Source organism: Taudactylus pleione, unplaced genomic scaffold (genome assembly GCF_031769625.1).
Source record: "Taudactylus pleione unplaced genomic scaffold, aTauple2 ptg000018l, whole genome shotgun sequence".
NCBI classification, from domain to species: Eukaryota; Metazoa; Chordata; class Amphibia; order Anura; family Myobatrachidae; genus Taudactylus; species Taudactylus pleione.
This window is the reverse complement of record NW_028284420.1, coordinates 6,210,147-6,229,459: the sequence shown is the minus strand read 5'-3', so window position 1 is coordinate 6,229,459 and position 19,313 is coordinate 6,210,147. Positions and strand designations below refer to the sequence as shown.

The window sequence follows — 19,313 nt, the reverse complement described above, 5'->3', positions numbered from 1 at the left end:
CTCCAAATACAATTTTTAAGGCAACCCATTCACCATTTGGTGGAAGCAGAAAATTTGAGAGACCATCTATTCACTAAGATCTAGTGACATGACATCACTCTTACCTATAATTGCCATAGTCTATTTGTCTATGATGTAACGTAACCTACTTGCTACTATTTATAATTCAATAATATTGTGTATAATATATATATATATATATATATATATATATATATACACACATACATACAAATGGGTTACTGATGGGGCGCTAAATCGCAACACAATTTTTTTTAAAAAATTGTAAAATACAATGCAATCTCTCCAAAGGCTTATATGTCTTCTTTTTCTTTTGAAGAGACAACTTCACTGTTATTTCTACTTGTTCTCAATTTTGATCAATTAGTCCAAACAATGAGTTCGCATTAAGTCCTCCTTGAGGTTCCAAAAAAGATACCCTCGTACCACGACACCCAAACAAAGGCCCAAGGCCAACATTAATAAAAATGAGAACAATAGAAAATAAAATATTTCTTTATTAAAATTTAACAGTATGCTAGATGGACAATCTTAAACAATTTGGTAATGCACAGCCTTCCAATCTTAGGAAAAGGGTATCGTACACCTTTCGATAAGCAGATGTTTACATGTAATGTCCACCTTCTATTTAAAACCCTACGCGTTTCGTCTCATTGTGAGACTTCTTCAGGGGTAGATCTAAAATATATAATATACAATTTTTGTACTAGGTGTCACTGGTAATAAATTGAACTCAAAAAAATTAATAATGTTCGAATACATCTCTTTCAAAATTACATACCTCAATATTGATGTATACACATGTATTTAATGTATAACCAAAAATTAGGCAATTCTTTGGATCAGAAACTGTTGGACCTATTTAATGTTAAAAATACATATATTCAATAATAATAATTTTATCATGTATTTTTAAAAACTACTTTCTGGTCTCATATATCTACATTACATACCTCGTACTTGATGTCTAAAAAACGGTACCCGTAGTTACTGACAGACCATCTGATGGTCGATTCATTGAACCAAAACCGTGCAACCTATTTAATATTAAAACAAATGTTTCAATAATAAGCCACAAAATCAAGGTTCACCATAATGTATTAGCTTATTTCCTCAGCATTATTAGAATATATATTTTCTTTAATTTACATAATGCATTTTGCATAATACATTTTGGATCGGAAGTAGGTCTATCACATGGGCATACTTAACCAATGGGGAAAAAAACTACAAAATCAAGATGGATGCTGGGACTTTTTTATTAATTCTTATAAATTAGATGATTCCAAAAGAATAAAAAGGTTTATGATACAGGTTGAGTCTCCCATATCCCAAATGCTTGGGACCAGGGGTATTTTGGATAACGGAATATTCCGTATTTTGGAATATTTGCATAAAATAATTAAATATCTTGAGAATGTGACCCCAATATACACACAGAATGCATTTATGTGTTATATACATCTTATACACATAGCCTGAAGGTCATTTTATACTATATTTTTGTGCATCAAAAAAAGCTTGTGTAAATACATGAAATTCATTTATGTTTCATATACACCTTATATACACAGCCTGAAGGTTATTTTATACACTATTTTTAATAATTTGTGCTTTAAACAAAGTTTGTGTACATTAAACCATCAGAAAGCAAAGGTTTCACTTTCTCAGTCATGCTAAAAATATTCCGTATTTCGGAATATTCTGTATTTCGGAATATTTGGATATGGGAGACTCAACCTGTATTATAAACCAAGCGGTTTGTTGATATTGTGAATCCCCAACAAGGCTTCATTACTAAGATTAATGTACTTTAGGAAATTAAAAGGTTTTTTAAGGTTGCACTGAATCACCAATGAAATCTAGGAGGAAGTGATGACATAGTTGCTAGAGGTTAAAAAGGAGGATTGAATGAGAAAGGTTAGTGTAGCAGTTGGACTCAGAAGCATAAGCATCTATTCAGTAAGTAGGGAAAGGAATTCCCAAAGGAATCTTGCTGTTATTTTTATATAGTATACTTGTAAAATCTATGTATGTTGTTTAATAATATTTTGGTCATTCTATTATGGAGATTAATGTTTGTCCCTTTAAAATGGGAATTAATGTTTATTTGGATAAAAAGATATATATGTAATATATGAAGATGTACTGATTTTAGTGATATAATATGTTAAGGTAATGGGACATATGATATATACAAAAACTACACATGATAATACAAAATTACTATATGATGATAAACAAAAATATTTTATAGAAAATATTAAAAAAGTATATAAAAAAAAATGTATTATGCAAAATGCATTATGTAAATTAAAGAAAATATATATTCTAATAATGCTGAGGAAATAAGCTAATACATTATGGTGAACCTTGATTTTGTGGCTTATTATTGAAACATTTGTTTTAGTATTAAATAGGTTGCACGGTTTTGGTTCAATGAATCGACCATCAGATGGTCTGTCAGTAACTACGGATACCGTTTTTTAGACATCAAGTACGAGGTATGTAATGTAGATATATGAGACCAGAAAGTAGTTTTTAAAAATACATGATAAAATTATTATTATTGAATATATGTATTTTTAACATTAAAATATGTCACACAGTTTCTGATCCAAAGAATTGCCTAATTTTTGGTTATACATTAAATACATGTGTATACATCAATATTGAGGTATGTAATTTTGAAAGAGATGTATTCGAACATTATTAATTTTTTTGAGTTCAATTTATTACCAGTGACACCTAGTACAAAAATTGTATATTATATATTTTAGATCTACCCCTGAAGAAGTCTCACAAAGAGACGAAACGCAAAGGGTTTTAAATAAAAGGTGGACATTACATGTAAACATCTGCTGATCGAAAGGTGTACGATACCCTTTTTCTAAGATTGGAAGGCTGTGCATTACCAAATTGTGTAAGATTGTCCATCTAGCATACTGTTAAATTTTAATAAAGAAATATTTTATTTTTTATTGTTCTAATTTTTATTAATATTGGCCTTGGGCCTTTGTTTGGGTGTCGTGGTACGAGGGTATCTTTTTTAGAACCTCAAGGAGGACTTAATGCGAACTCATTGTTTGGACTAATTGATCAAAATTGAGAACGAGTAGAAATAACGGTGAAGTTGTCTCTTCAAAAGAAAAAGAAGACATATAAGCCTTTGGAGAGATTGCATTGTATTTTACAAGTTTTTAAAAAAAATTGTGTTGCGATTTAGCTCCCCATCAGTAACCCATTTGTATATTTCTAAACTAGTCCTTCTAACAGGGGACTTACTGAAGGGTGCTGCTGTATTTGAATTGATCAGCACAGGTTGGGATTTTTTTTTGTGGTAAATATATATATATATATATATATATATATATATATATACACACACACACACACACAGATAGCCAAGGTGCGGCACTCGCGGCATAATATCAATGAATAAACGATGCGTGACAAATAGTTAGTCAATGTTTCAGTTCTTTACTGAACTTTTTTCAAGATAAATACATATAACATATAACAAACATACCTTTATACATGAACAGCACCACGTGTAATGCCGGGAGCCAGGGCCGGGACCACCCATCCGTCCTGCGGCACCAAAAGATGACGTCATGACGCCTAGGCGTCCAGGCTCGGCTTCCCTCAATTGTGTCACCATCACCATAGCTACCATGTAAACAAAAAATGCCGCGAGTGCCGCACCTTGGCTATCTGTATCCTAGGAATCTGTGAGGGCACCGGCAGCAGATATTCTTTGTGTGATATTGGGAGTGCCAGGCCATCTGTGATTGCATATAGGAGTAGACACCGTGGCAGTGAGTACTCCAGCTTTGGCACCCAGAACATTTGTCTGTGAACTGCATCATCAAGTTTCTGTTCCAGTGATCTTATTGGAGACATTGTTTTTTTAAAAAATATTTCTTTCACTTGGTCAAGTCTAGCAACTATACAGGATTACATTTTGGGAAATATCTGTATTGACTTTCTTATTTGAAGATGTCCAGTGGAACGCAAGATCCATTATGCTTCATCAAATACCTGATAGGAGATACTCTATCCTTCACGGACTCTGAAGCTGAAAATATAGTGTATAATAAAGGTCTTATGGATGAAATGGAATTGATTTCCGTTGATATGATTTTTAAAGATCTGATACGCCTTAAGAAAAAAGAAACGGATTTTTATCTCCATGCAGTCTCTTTAAGTGATTATTTTAAATTAAAAAAGATACCCAGGGGGTTCCGAGTACGTAACTGTCCCACTATTGAGGGAAGCCGAGCCTGGACGCCTAGGCGTCATGACGTCATCTTTTGGTGCCGCAGGACGGATGGGTGGTCCCGGCATTACATGTGGTGCTGTTCATGTATAAAGGTATGTTTGTTATATGTATTTGTTATCTTGAAAAAAGTTCAGTAAAGAACTGAAACGTTGACTAACTATTTGTCACGCATCGTTTATTCATTGATATTATGCCGCGAGTGCCGCACCTTGGCTAACTGTATCCTAGGAATCTGTGAGGGCACCGGCAGCAGATAATCTTTGTGTGATATTGGGAGTGCCAGGCCATCTGTGATTGTATGTGTATATATATATATATATATATATATATATATATATATATATATATATATATATATATATAGTGATAGGATCACTGGTAAAGTGGTCTGTGGCAGGGACATTTATCCCAGATTCCTGTCCTATGTGTTTAAAATCCCCAGGAGAAAGTCTGCAGTATAGCAGGCTTGAGTTTCGGCTTTTTGAAAAGCCGGTTTGGGACCTGGGGGTTGTGGATGAGAGGAGAGGGAGGGCTCCACCCACGGCCACTCCAGGTTTTGGTTCTCTTAGCCTGGTAACAGGCTTGTTAGGGTTTCCACCTGAGAGTGGCCAATATAAGCCTAGTGTGTTGAGGGCTGATTGTCTCACCTGGGAGAGCAGACAGGGAGTTTGCTCAGAGACACTTGGAAAACCTATCTGTGAGTACTGTGCTGTGTTGCTGGCAAGGGCATTAGGCCCTGCCAGGTTCTGGTAGTGAGGGAACTACCTGTGAAGTTAGTGCCCCGACAGGGCTAGGATTTACGTTTATGTTTTCTTTGTGTTATTTCTGACATTGTACAATAAAGACTGGCGCCGACCAGCTTGTACTTGCATCCAGACTGGTGTGCTGCTCCCATGCTGCTGTGTGTATGTGTGTAAGGAAGGAGTCCTCTACCCAGGAGAGGGACCCCCTAACCTAACTGTGTCACAATATGGTGAAGAATGCGGGCACCCACACACACTGAACTTGCAGCAAGAGGAAAACTTTCCATTTAAAAATTAAAGGGACAGACACCCAATTTGTGAGTGTGGAAATAACACTGTGTCCTTGGAGTCCCATAGAGGAGGCGTCAGCCAATGCTCAGAGAGGCAAGGTTCAGCTTCCAACCTACACCCCAGGACAAAATGGAGGACATTATTAAGGCCTTGCTCCAAGCTACAGCAGCTCAGCAGGAATCTACCAGAGCTCAGCAGGAAGCTACCAGGGCTCAGCAGGAGACTAACAAACTTCAGCAGGAATCCGCCAGGCAACAACAGGTCGCCATTGAGGAAACCCGCCAGGCCTTAGCGGAAAACAGCCAGGCCATAAGAGAGGTGGTACAGCACCTGGTCGCCCGGCCCAGAGATGTTAATACTGGTCCTCCCACCACCACTCACTCCGTACGAGCCAGTCACTTCCTCCAAAAGATGACTTCGGGCGATGATGTGGAGGCCTATCTTGCCGCATTTGAAAGAACGGCCGAAAGGGAGAGTTGGCCCCAGGAGCAGTGGGCAAGTCTGGTGGCACTTTTTTGTCTGGGGAGCCACAAAAAGCATATTTCGACTTATGCCTGGCTGATGCCAAGGACTATAAAAAACTAAAACAGGAGATCTTAACTCGCTTGGGAGTCACCACCTTTGTTCGTGCCCAACGGGTCCACCGCTGGGAGTTCCATATGGACAAGCCTCCACGTTCACAGATGCATGACCTCGTCCATCTGTCCTCAAAATGGCTACAGCCCGAGACGCTGACGGGACCACAGATCGTGGAAAGGGTCGTGATGGACCGGTACCTGCGATCATTACCCGCGACTCTGCGCAAGTGGGTGAGCCATGCAGACCCTAAGTCCGCGGACCAGTTGGTCGAGCTAGTGGAGAGGTACGTGGCGGCTGACGAGCTGAGGAGTATGCCCCACCAAACCCCGATGGCGCACCGGCGAACTCCCACAGACACTGGTAAGACGGTTCCAGGGGAGAAGGGTGCTGGGCGGTGGGATGTATTTAAGACTGAGGGTGTAGAACCTGGAGACAGGCTTGCCAGGCCAGGAAGGTTCTTGCCCCGTAAACGACTAGACATTAATATGATTCAGTGTTTCCGGTGTGGTGACTTCGGCCATATTTCCGCTAATTGTTCACTTACAATTGAACCTATGCAATGTGATACTGCTCATGTCTACCGCAGGGGGTCTTTCTTTGCACAGACAGCCTGTACGGCTGACCGGCAGGCTGAGACTGATAAGCACATGTGTGTACTCACTGTAGATGGCAACCGAGTAGAGGCACTGTTAGACTCTGGTAGCTTGGTGACACTTATAAAAGCTGAGCTGGTGAACCCCTTGAGGCATAAGGGGAAAACTGTTGATGTGACCTGCATACATGGGGATAATCGATATTATGTTACTGCCGAGGTGAACATCGAGACACCATGTGGCTCTGCTATAGTTTCTGTGGGTTTGGTGCCTGGTCTGATGTACGATGCAATATAGGCGAGAGACTTTGCTCACTTGTGGAAATTGTGGGAAAGCCGTTTTGTTCCAGAAGTGAACAACCCCGGTCCACTTGAGAAGGTTGTCGATATAGTGGAGGAGGGAGTTTCTTCTGAGTCAGAGTTATTCCCTTTTCCTACTATGGTTGGCGAACTAGAGAATGCGGAGCGTGACTGTGGCCCGCCAACTGATGTGCCTCCCATTGAGGTGGGAAGTGTTGTTGGGCCAGTGGATTATCTGCCTGATTTAGAGGTCAGAAGAGAGGTCTTTGCCGGGGAGCAGTTGAATGACCCTACTTTGGTAAAAGCCAGGGAGAATGTAAAAGTAGTTGATGGTAAACCCATAGATCCTGATAGTCCTTTGTCCTATCCCCACATGGCAATGTGTCAGGATTGGTTATATCAGGTGACAAAGAAGGGGGAAGATGTTGTGGAACAACTAATAGTTCCCAAAGCCTACAGAAGAACAGTGTTGGATCTGGCCCATGGTCGTATAACGGCAGGTCATCTAAGGGTAGAGAAAACCACTGAGCGAATAATGCAGAGGTTTTTCTGGCCCGGGCTTCATAAAGAGGTATCTGACTTTTGCGCATCTTGCCCTGAGTGTCAGTATCATGCTCCCAGACCACGTTTTAAGGGACCACTAGTTCCATTGCCTATTATAGAGGTACCGATATTGAGAGAGCACCTGAAACAAGCTCAACAGGCACAGCAGAGGGTATACAACCGCAATGCTCGGTTACGCAGCTTTGCTCCTGGGGACAGAGTGTTAGTGTTGGTTCCCACTGTGGAAAATAAACTTTTGGCTAAATGGCAAGGGCCCTTTGAAGTCTTAGAAAGAGTGGGACAGGTCAATTACAAAGTTTACCAGCCGGGGAAAAGAAAGCTGGAACAGGTATACCATATAAATCTGTTAAAGCCCTGGAAAGATAGAACGGCACAGTCGGCCGTCCGAGCCCCTCCAGTAAATCCAGGGCCCATAGTTCCCGAAGTGACAGTGGCAAAAACCCTGTCGGCAATTCAACAACGAGAGGTCAAGGAGTTTCTGGTTAGAAATAGGGTGCTGTTCTCTGACGTACCTGGGAAAACCTCGGTCGTTAAACATGACATCATCGCTGACCCAGGGGTTAAAGTTAATCTAAAGCCCTATAGGTTACCAGAAGCACCAAGAGCATCGGTGTCGAAAGAAATTAAAAATATGCTAGAGTTAGGGGTTATTGAAGTATCACATAGTGAATGGTCAAGTCCCATTGTGTTCATTCCAAAGCCCGACGGGAGTGTGCGTTTCTGCAATGACTTCCGAAAGTTGAACAGTGTTTCAAAATTCGATGCCTACCCGGTGCCACAGTGGAGAAGGAGGCGTTGGCCATAAAGTGGGCGTTACAAACTTTTACATTTTCAGTGGAACACAGGCCAGGGGGCCTGTTGTTTAAAGCAGACGCGTTTTCACACGTTCATTGTTTGGGGGCTTCAGTTGTTCCGCCCCATAGGTCGAAACAAAGGGGGGGGGATATGTGATCGGATCACTGGTAAAGTGGTCTGTGGCAGGGACATTTATCCCAGATTCCTGTCCTATGTGTTTAAAATCCCCAGGAGAAAGTCTGCAGTATAGCAGGCTTGAGTTTCGGCTTTTTGAAAAGCCGGTTTGGGACCTGGGGGTTGTGGGTGAGAGGAGAGGGAGGGCTCCACCCACGGCCACTCCAGGTTTTGGTTCTCTTAGCCTGGTAACAGGCTTGTTAGGGTTTCCACCTGAGAGTGGCCAATATAAGCCTAGTGTGTTGAGGGCTGATTGTCTCACCTGGGAGAGCAGACAGGGAGTTTGCTCAGAGACACTTGGAAAACCTATCTGTGAGTACTGTGCTGTGCTTTGTTGCTGGCGCGGGCATTAGGCCCTGCCAGGTTCTGGTAGTGAGGGAACTACCTGTGAAGTTAGTGCCCCGACAGGGCTAGGATTTACGTTTATGTTTTCTTTGTGTTATTTCTGACATTGTACAATAAAGACTGGCGCCGACCAGCTTGTACTTGCATCCAGACTGGTGTGCTGCTTCCCTGCTGCTGTGTGTGTGTGCAAGGAAGGAGTCCTCTACCCAGGAGAGGGACCCCCTAACCTAACTGTGTCACAATTTAATATATATGTATATATATATATATATATATATATATATATATATATATACACACACACACACACACACACACACACACACACACACACACACACACACATTCATAAGCATAAAATATTTAGTTCACATACTAGCTGCCTGCCTTGTGTCACTAAAATCACAAAAGAATTTAGAAAGCACAATTTGAATTGAAGGACAGTGGGGGCACAACAAATGTCTGTATAGTAACATAACATTCCAGGGCAACAACACTAGAGCACAAGATGTGATCAGGCTTATTACGTAACATCCAATTCACTGCTAGGCATTGAAGGTCCCAGTCAGCCTCTCACCCTGTTGAACTGCGCCCAGGATACTGTCATATTGTTGTAGTCATCCTTGTGGTTACTGGTGTTGTTGAAAAGTTTCTGGGCCAAGAATACAAGATTTTCATCACTGAGCCCTCGGTTACTCTGAACCTCTGCTTTAAACTTCATATTCAGAGCATCGCATAGCTGCGGCCAATGAACTTTGTCTGGAACCACAAATGGCACCCGGCCCTGTGGAGAGGAGCAGATGTTATGAGGAGTTACATGACCATATAAAAGCTTGAGGTCGCAGGCAAAGTGCTTTTAAAAAGGTCACGAGTTCCAATTTGCGTTATGCCTTTAGTAACATGAATTCATCATGAAACACTTTATAAAATAAGTCATTTAACACATCACTAGTTAGAAAATCTAACAATATATTTAATAGGACTATTCACATCATATAATTTTGCCTAAAGCCCGCCAAAATAACTTTTACAGTGCAGATAAATATACGCTGTACAATATATAGACCATTTCTTTGCCATGCAATCCATTTTTGTATCACTTTAATAAATTTGTCAGCACCATGTACAGTGGTAAGTAATTTCTACTGTACTAATGACCCCTTCACTTCTGTATAGTCCTTGGAACAAAAAAGTTTTTTTAAACTAACATTTGTATTGCCTTGTAGCTTTTGCATTTAATATATTGCATTTACTAATGTACTTAATTTATTTTAAAATAGGTTTTACCCGATAAATGCATTATACATCAGAAATACTGGAGTAGATTTTCAAATTGTATCAAGTGTACCCAATATATCAGAAACAGCTGTACTGTGTGTAAATAGGATCAGCATGACTTGTAACTGTTTACAGGCTGTTCAAAGGTGTTGTCTTACCGGCTCTGCAAATGCATTGTCCCACAAGACTGTGGCTGTGGCATTGTTGTCCTGACTTCCGTGGACAATGACTACAACAGGAAGCGACAATGTCTGGAAACGAATACAAAAAATAAATATTCTTTCATTAATCAAAACTTTTACAACAGTGAATATATGATATACTTAACTGTGGAAAAACAAAATATGTTTTGTCATTAGCAAAATACAAGTCTACTTTGGTTACCAAGAAAAATCGCACCACTAAGGGACTTATATACAGTATTTTCCAAATTAGTATGAAGCAAGCTGGTATCAGCCAAAGACCTTCCTTTTTCTCTCCTCACCTTCACTTGGAACACCAGCTCATTCCCACCCACACTGAACTGCGACTCAAACAGAATGGTGAACTTCTCTTCTGTCACAGACTCTGCGCCACGCCTGTCTGAGCGTTTGATCCTCTTCAAGGACTGTGAGGGAGAAGAGGTGAATTAGCCAGATGGCAGAAACACGGATTCTGTTACACAATTTCCTTGTTTCTGCTCCAATTTTCCAAAGATTAAATCAAATAGCTTATTAGCCAGGACATCAATGCAAGCTTATTATGGAGAGTAAATAAAAACCGAATTCATTATTACAATTTCAGAAAGACAAATATAGAGAGAGAATATAAGGGTTGTCTCTCTCTGGCATGGAACCGATATGATATGCCGGCGGCTGAAATCCCAACAATGGAAGGCTGCATGGTACAGAATGCTGACAGCGCTTGGTAAGTACTCTAAACCTACGCCTTCCCCCCCCTAATCCTAACCCTCCGTTAGGGATGCCTAACCCTCCAAACCTCCTCCCGGGGTGCCTAATCCTAACCCCCCCTCCCTGCACCCTAAACCTAACCCTACCGGGGGGGTGCCTAACCACCCCTTTCCCTAGCCTAACCCTGACCCTCCCCGGGGGGGTGCCGAACCCTAATCTCCCCCCAGGGGGTGGCTAAACCTAACCCCCCCTTCCCCAGAGATACAGCGATTCGAGATGCTAACATCGGTATCCTGTTCACCTTCGGGATATCGGTGTCAGCATATTGTCGGGTAGCGGGATTCGGGCGGCAGGTATATCGACGCCCAGCATTCTATCCGCCGGCAATATGACTGCATCCCCTGTGGCATACCATGTTGAGCCCCGTAGCAGCAGGTCTAACCTTTCTAATGTTATGACTGCAGGCATTTATTTTTTCATGACCCATCAATCTTAAAACATTAGAACTTGAATTATTAAACAACCTGTGAGAATGCTAGCTATTTAAAATGTACACCTGTGCATATTCTCTTTTAATTTTAAGATTCACCACCGATGCCACCCAAGTTCTTGAAACACATTTAGCTTTTGTCATCACTATGGTTGGGAGTGCCTTTGTACTATGTGCCATTGCTTTGTGTCTGTAGCTAGATTATGCAAATTAAGGCATTACACTCTCTAAAGTGTATAGTTTATGTGTGTGTGTGGGTTGTTATATTATGCGTAAGGAGTTATACATTGGAGGTGGGGTATAAATGTTTAGTCGTGGCTGTAAGCAGGATGTTTTCATGATTGTGGATATGTGGTGGCTTGTTATTAATGTTATGTGATGGCTATTAATGTAATGTGGTATTGATGGGGCTATTGCTATAAGAGGCAAAGTCCACAATTTAATCCAATAAAACATGGCAGGTCTTACAGCAGAATCTTCATGTAAGCAAACTTAGGGGTCTATTTACTAAGCAGTGTTAGGAGACAGAGTGAAAAGTGATAAGGTGCCAGCCAATCAGCTCCCAACTGTCATTTTTCAAACACAGTCTGTGAGATGGCAGTTAAGAGCTCATTGGCTGGCACCTTATCACTTTTCACTCTGTCTCCTAACACTGCTTAGTAAATAGACCCCTTACTCATTATTTGAAACCATTCTTTAAGGAGGAATGGGCCACGCCAATTACTGAATCCTAGAGGTTTACTTACTTTTACTGATAAATGTAAAAATGAATCATTATGCTCAATATATGAATAAAAAAGTATATCCGTTTGTATTTTTTTATTATTTTTTTATTAATAGGGTTCTCTTTATTTTTATGACTTAGAAAAAGACCAGGAAGATTTAGCAGGACTGGAGAAGAGGCAAACAGCAGTAAGTAGTACATACATACTATTACTTTCGCAGGGCATGGTGTTCTGTCTATCTCTCGCACCTAATAGTGTTGTTAACCTGCTGGCAGAAGAAATACTACTCCAGCAGCAAACTAGTAACTATGTAAAATCAAGTCACTGAATGTTCATCCCACCTAGACCAATCAAGTTTGTAGCATTTTTTCATAGTGCACAGCTATTTGTGGCACCTACCATATTCCTGAAGTGTGCACTGAGGGTGCCGGTGGCCTGGTGGTACTCCATCACACAGCAGTTATTCAGGATCTCCCCACTACTCTCACTGTGACACAGAAACAACATATGTGAACAAAAGAGGGTGTATTTGTATGCTTTACTATTTAATGTTATGAACAGATAAGACGACAATTAATTATGTGAAAAGAAAGAAAATGAAGGCCTTTTACGAGGGTGGTTCAATAAATAAGTTAACGATACCTCTCATTGAGTACATTTATTCAACTCGAACATATACAAATAATCAATAGTATGGCCTTGGTGCAGATAATTTTTCCACATAGTCCCCACACTTGTCTAAGCATTTGTTCCAATGGTACACCAAGGCATCTATCCCACCATAGAAGGCAGTGTCAAGCGGTTGAAGCCAGGACATGACGGCTTGCTAAACTCCACCGTCTGTTGCGAATCGCCTTCCACCCAGACGTTTCAATGGTCCACAGAGATGGAAATCACTTGATGCCAAGTCAGGGCTCTAGAGAGTTGTGTCCAGTACCTCCCGATAGTAGCACCGTAACAACTCACGCGAGCAGTTGGCTGAGTGTGGCCTGGCGTTAACGTGCAGCAATACAACGCCTGTTCGCAGCAACTCAGGTAGTCTTTGAGAAATTGCTCTCCACAACCGGCTCAATGTGTCACAATAGCGGTCATCATTCAAAGTATCTCCCTTGGTAAGGAAATCAACAAGAAGCACACCCTTGTGGTCCCAAAACACAGTCACCATGAACTTCTTTGCTGATGGAGTTGTTTTGAATTTCTTTGAAAGTGGGGACGATGAGTGTTTCCATGTCATGGATGCTTACTTCATCTCCGGTGTCACATGATGCACCCACCTTTCATCACCTGTAACAATACACTGCAGGAACTGCACTCCCTCCTTATGGTACTGTATCCAGTGCACGAGAGACAATCCCATCCTATTGGTTTTGTGAACTTCTGTGAGTTGCTTCAGTACTCAGCGTGAACACTTTTTCCTGTACACCAGTTGCTCATAACGATGTTCTGCAGAGTATCTGCTGAGATGTTCAGTTTGTCAGCAATATCACTAACTCCAATGCGTCTGTCCTCCAGAATTAGACCTCCAATGCAGCACAAATTGTCATCTGTTGTGGACGTTCTTGGCCGGCCGTATTGCTGCTCATCTTGAACGTCTGCGATGCTGTTATCAAAGGCAGTAGACCAAACCCAAACCTGTTTCTGTGATATGACGTTATAGCCATACATCTCAACAAGCTGGCGATGAATTTCAGCTGCTGATGTGCCCGTTAGACACAGAAATCTGATCACACTACGCACCTCAATGTTTGACCATATTTCTGCCATCTTACAACTTATTTTGGGACAGTATGACTGATATGAGGCGCACTCTAACGGCTGTGAGGGGAAGCAGTGGTCTTCCTGCTAAGGTCTAGTGGGAAATTAGAATGAAGTAGAAAACATTACATGCGAGAGGTCTTGTAACCTTACTTATTAAACCCCCCTCATAATAATGGCAGATACGCAAATTGCACAATATAACATTCTAGTATTGAAAGGTAAGGTATATTTAAAACAAAAAAACATTTTTTGACATTCAGCAGAGATTATGGAGAGATATGATACACCTGAAATCATTGAAGTACAGATGAGAGTAGGTGGTGACAGAAGTATTTTGAGGCAGAGATGTGATTTAATTGAGAAGTGGGACAGATGACAATACTGAGGGAATCAGTATGATTTAGCGCCGGCTGCCCGACACAGATGGAAATCCCGAACCCGAGCGTCGGAAGGCAAGGATAAACTAACCTATTCTACCCCCTAACCCTATCCTCCTCCCCCCACCCCCCAAGCGCCTAAACCTAACCCCCCCCATCCCCGCCGCCGAAACCTAACCTCCCGGAGGGGTGCCTAACCCTAAGTCCCCTCCGGGAGCCCTAAGCCTAACCCTCCCCCCCACGGCTGTCCGCGCCCGGCAACCCTTTGATTGGGATGCCTGGCGCCGGTCTCCCGGCATAGGTAAAATGACAGGCGTCGGGATTTCGACGCCTGTCATTTAACCCTTGCCTGGATTCAACAGTCGGGTAGCCGGTGGTCGGCATTGCGTCCACCGGCATCCCGACTGTTTCCCATACTGAAGCACAGTTGAGAGCAGGAGGAGACAGGTGACAGAGGTATACTTAGTCACAGCTGTGATTATATGGAGTGGTGTGACAGATGATAATACTGAGGCACAGGTGAGACCACAGCAGACCCAATGTGGCGACCCTATAAATAAAAGACAATAATAATAATAGGATAGTTACTTGCGTGTATTTTCATTCTTCAGCAGAGCCTTGGCTTGCAGTTCACTGATGATGGTGGCTTTCACCTGGGGAGGGTTCATATGGACATTCAATTTCCCCCCCACCAAAAGCCGAACTGTTGCTGCAAACTTCGTCTGTGTTTTGAGCACCTGTGGGGGCTGCTTCTCAATGATGAACGTGCTGCAGGAAATTTACCAGGAAAACTTAGCATTTAATGAAAAGGCATCCATCGGCACAAGTGTCTGTATATCAGGAATGTACATCGTTATAAAATACTACATATGAGCATTGTTTTGTGGAATAAAGCCTATGTATTCCAGGCATAGCTGGTAATACACCCAAATCATGTATGACTAGATATATGGCCAGTGGGACAGCAGAACGTAAGCCACATCTGTGAAATCTGGTCTGCAATCCAGCTAGGGTGCACTGATCCATACAGATTGCATTGATGCTTATAAAGTTATTATATACAGGATAATGTGCCCACTACAGTATGCTATAAGACTGCCACAGCTACTTGTGACCACAATAAATATAGAAAGGCTGCAGATCATGTTGCAACACAGGTTGCAGGACTATTTATTACATTGCAAAGCAGTATGTGTGCTATTCTTCAGTAGTTTTTGACAAAATATTAAATATTTTAAAACAAAGACAAAAATTTTAGAAAAAGAATCATCAGAGCAAACACACTGGCATGTTAACGAACTGCTACACATTAGCATAAATCTGTGAGTGCATACACTTTACAAAAATATGTTACCCTGGGTGTCCTAACTACTCTCACCATGCATCTTTCTCCCATGTGCCCCTCTGAAGTATGCTTGTGTATCTCTTTCCCATTGTCTCTGACCCTGATTACAGCTATCTCACCATCGTTTTTTAACATTTCTTTGCTAGTTCTCCTCTCCCCTATCTCTGTGCTACGATCTCTCTCCCCTCCCTGTTTGCTCTTCTCTATCTATTTGAAGTTCCCATCATTTGTGTCTCAAAAAAGTGCTTTAATTTGTTATCTACATGCGAAAAAAAAGTAAAGATGTCATGAGAAGAAGTCATCTTCACCAAACCAATGTGAGGAACTGGATATATTCTTATGTTTCCTACATGTTATGTCATACAGTGAAAAATATAATATACACAATTTAAGTTACCACACACATTAGCATCTGGTTGCTTTGCAGAACAGTAGGATATGGCTTCAGTTTGGCCCTGCACGCATGTACCCACATAGGCTGAAAACCAGATGATGAAAAGATACAGTAATGATCAGTACAGCTTGTCATTTGTTATGTTACCTGGTTACTAAGGCAGAGATAATGTCAGTAATGGTAGCATTAAGCTCTGCAAGTAGTTCCTCCACAGGCCCAGGAATGGGCAGCTGTTGGCAAAGGTGCTCTGCCCGTCTTATCTGCTGTCGGTTCTGCCAGATTATTTCTGCAAGTTTTTCACACCTGTTGAGAGGAGACAGATGGGTTACATGTGCCAGTACATTCTGGTCTGTCTACTCTAAATCATATTTTATTATGGATTTGTATGCGATGTATGTTTGCAGGTATTATAAGACCAAAGCAATTATGGGGTTTATTTACGAAGTGTCCGGTTTGTAAAACCCAAAATTTATATTTGTGTTTATGCCCACTGTTTTAAAGGGCAATGCTTTTACTAGCCAAATCTTGCTAATAAAAGCATTGCCCTTTTAAATACTGTCCATAAACACAAAAAGAAGTGTCAGATTTTAAAAAAAAATTAGTAAATAAACCCTTATGTATCTATCAATACAGTTTTATAATAAGACACAGAGTTGGGTTGGCTATATTGATTTAATTAGGTTTGGCTGTCTTTTTATTTGATTTTAGTGAAGTCTTTATTAAAAGAACATTTGTTAATGTTCGATTTACATAAGAATTTCATAAAACATTAAAACGGTAAGAAAGTTAGGAACTCATTTTATGTGTCCGCGTACACAAGATGCCCTAATCTATAAAACCAAAGACCTATTTTGCAGCTGACCATGCAAGATATTAAGTAGCCATTTGTCCAATTTCCAAACCACTTCTGTAGATTAGGTGTACTTCGGCACAAATTCCATAGTTCCTGCTGTTTAAAACATCAGGGTTTTCACGTGGCCTCCCTGATTTTTCTACATTTCCCTCAATATCTGAAATGGCCATCTGCATCTTTCTGGCCAGATTAATCCACAAAAATCTTCTATGAATTTTGATCTAGAACAAGGGGTCTTCATGCAGAACAGCAGTTTGCCAATAAATCAATATTGATCATTAGTAACAAAACAAATCTACATGCATGTAGACAACTAAAATGTTTTGGAACACCCAACAGTGAACTAATGGGAAACTTAGCAAGAATCTTTTAGTCAATTGCTGACATTTAGTAACTACAGTGATCAATTTATCAATAGGGCCCTTATACCAATGATAAGTAGGATTTTTTTTAATTGTAGCAGTATAAATTGCTTCACCACAGCAATTTAAAAGAAACATAATTGACAGGGCGGGTGTGTGATACTAGTTTGCGTCGGTAATCCTGGACCGCAGGGGCAAGTATGGATTTACTACTTTATTGGGGTCAACCTCTATGGGCGAGCACATGTCTGGGATGGACTATTTTTTTCAGAACAATCTCTACAATGTTTTGGAAGCATGTTTGTATAAATCTAATTTGTATTTGGATATTACAGGGAAAAATTAGCAAACTGAATGAGATTAGCCTGTTATAGCAAGTTTACACATTACTTTTTTTTTTCTTTCTTTCTTTCTTTAAAGAATGTGCTGAGAGCCTCCCCGAGTCTTACTAGACACCACGGCTCTCCATTCTCTGTGTGGACCCCGGTGTGATTGTCTGCAATATTTCTGTGGTAGGTAGAATGGGGGATCTCATATTGCATGATGTGCTTTTCATGGACCACACAATATGGTTAGGTGTAATATAAAACACTGATTCATGCCCATTCTATCCAGTCACTTTCATTTAGAGAGCAGTTGCAAAAATACAAAAAAGTTTAACTTACTTATATTGCACTCATGTGAAAAGGACGTTTGCAGAAAAGGGCATTGCATGTGATAAAGGGGGATAGAGTGGACTTGAGGGAGGAAACCTTAGAGCCTTGAAAGAAGGATCGCAAAACAGCGGCTAACTTTTTGATTAAAGCTTTGTGAACTTGCGAGATACGTACATATAAATGCATTTTTTGTTGTCGTTTTTTATTTTTAGCATTTCTAAAGCTCGGTACGCTCTATATGATGTGTGTACCCAGCAATGGAACGAAGCAATGTAACTATATATATATTTGGTGCACGGTACACACTGCGCGATAAGGTGTATGATGGCGCGACATATCGTTACATTCTGTATGGTGTCGTTAATTGCATTGTCCCATCCGCTGTGCATAATAGCAGATGGGATGATGCAATGAACGACCAACGCGAACGACTGATTGGGCGTACACACTATATGATGTGTACGATTTATTTTTCTGATCCACATGGAATTAAATATCGAACGATATATAGTATAGTGTGTACCCGGTTTTAGGCTACTAATATATACTTTTAAGCCCAAAGTGTGTATGATAGCACAAAAAAAATACCTGCCAATCACAATATTGTTAAGTTAAATAGAATCATAAATGATGTTAGACATCTGAATCCTAACACACCATGTCTGTAGAAGATCTAAGCTGCCTTCAGGAGGACCACCGTTCCCTGCTAGCTGTTGTCTTCTTTTCCATTGAATCAGCTCATCATCTAAGATGACTGTTTGTTGCTTGCGTAGAAGCTGGAGGGTCTTTTGGTGCTTTTCTGACAAATCCTGAAAACAGAAGTAAACGGCAAAAATGCTGAAAATAGTAGATTGCCAGAGAAGAAAAATATTTCTACTATTGATAAAATGATCACTGTGGGGTGTAAGGGTGTCACAATAGCAGGGAAAGTAATATAGATGACGTGTTAAAAGAGTACTCTTTATTGGTAGCCTCAACAAATACTCCTAAGAAAAAAAGAATGTCAATAAACAAACTGAATGTTACCCCTCATACAGTTGGGTTAATATCAGCATGTATTGAAAACATTGTTGTTTCCGGAAGCTGTTTCATTATTCAGTATTACAAATCAGACAATAGACAATTATCCAATCAGAATTCTAAAGACCAGTATGAGTATACTGTAAGTGTACAAAAAAAGTAGAAATCTGACACGTCTTTCTTGCAATTTTAATATTAACTAGTGGCTATCTTCATTCAAATAACATGATTATTTTTTTGTTTTATATATTAAATCAATTATAAGCATTCCAATTGTATGATAATTACCTCGTGGGGCTTATACACACTCAGTAAAACTATTGTTGACATGCAGTGGAGGTTATAGAGTCCACTATTATATCATACTCTGTCTGCACAATCATTGAATTCATAAATTAGATCATTTGATAATAAATATCAGAATAACTGCATATCTAGCCATCTTAAGTTAATGACTACTTGTCATTAGTGACTGAATT

General features: G+C 40.5%; 1 protein-coding gene across 2 annotated transcripts in view; it reads right to left on the bottom strand.

Moving 5' to 3' along the window:
• LOC148540633 (signal transducer and activator of transcription 5B) overlaps positions 1 to 19,313 on the bottom strand; it is a 269,679-nt gene that overhangs the window by 11,492 nt on the left and 238,874 nt on the right. For both annotated transcript variants that reach the window (XM_088442457.1, XM_088442458.1), the window contains exons 8-14: positions 18,472 to 18,623; positions 16,091 to 16,246; positions 14,793 to 14,972; positions 12,469 to 12,556; positions 10,449 to 10,571; positions 10,123 to 10,215; positions 9,264 to 9,470 (exon numbers count right to left, since the gene is read on the bottom strand). In XM_088442457.1, the coding sequence (XP_088298583.1) occupies positions 9,264 to 9,470; positions 10,123 to 10,215; positions 10,449 to 10,571; positions 12,469 to 12,556; positions 14,793 to 14,972; positions 16,091 to 16,246; positions 18,472 to 18,623 (999 nt within the window). The remainder of the gene's footprint in view (positions 1 to 9,263; positions 9,471 to 10,122; positions 10,216 to 10,448; positions 10,572 to 12,468; positions 12,557 to 14,792; positions 14,973 to 16,090; positions 16,247 to 18,471; positions 18,624 to 19,313) is intronic.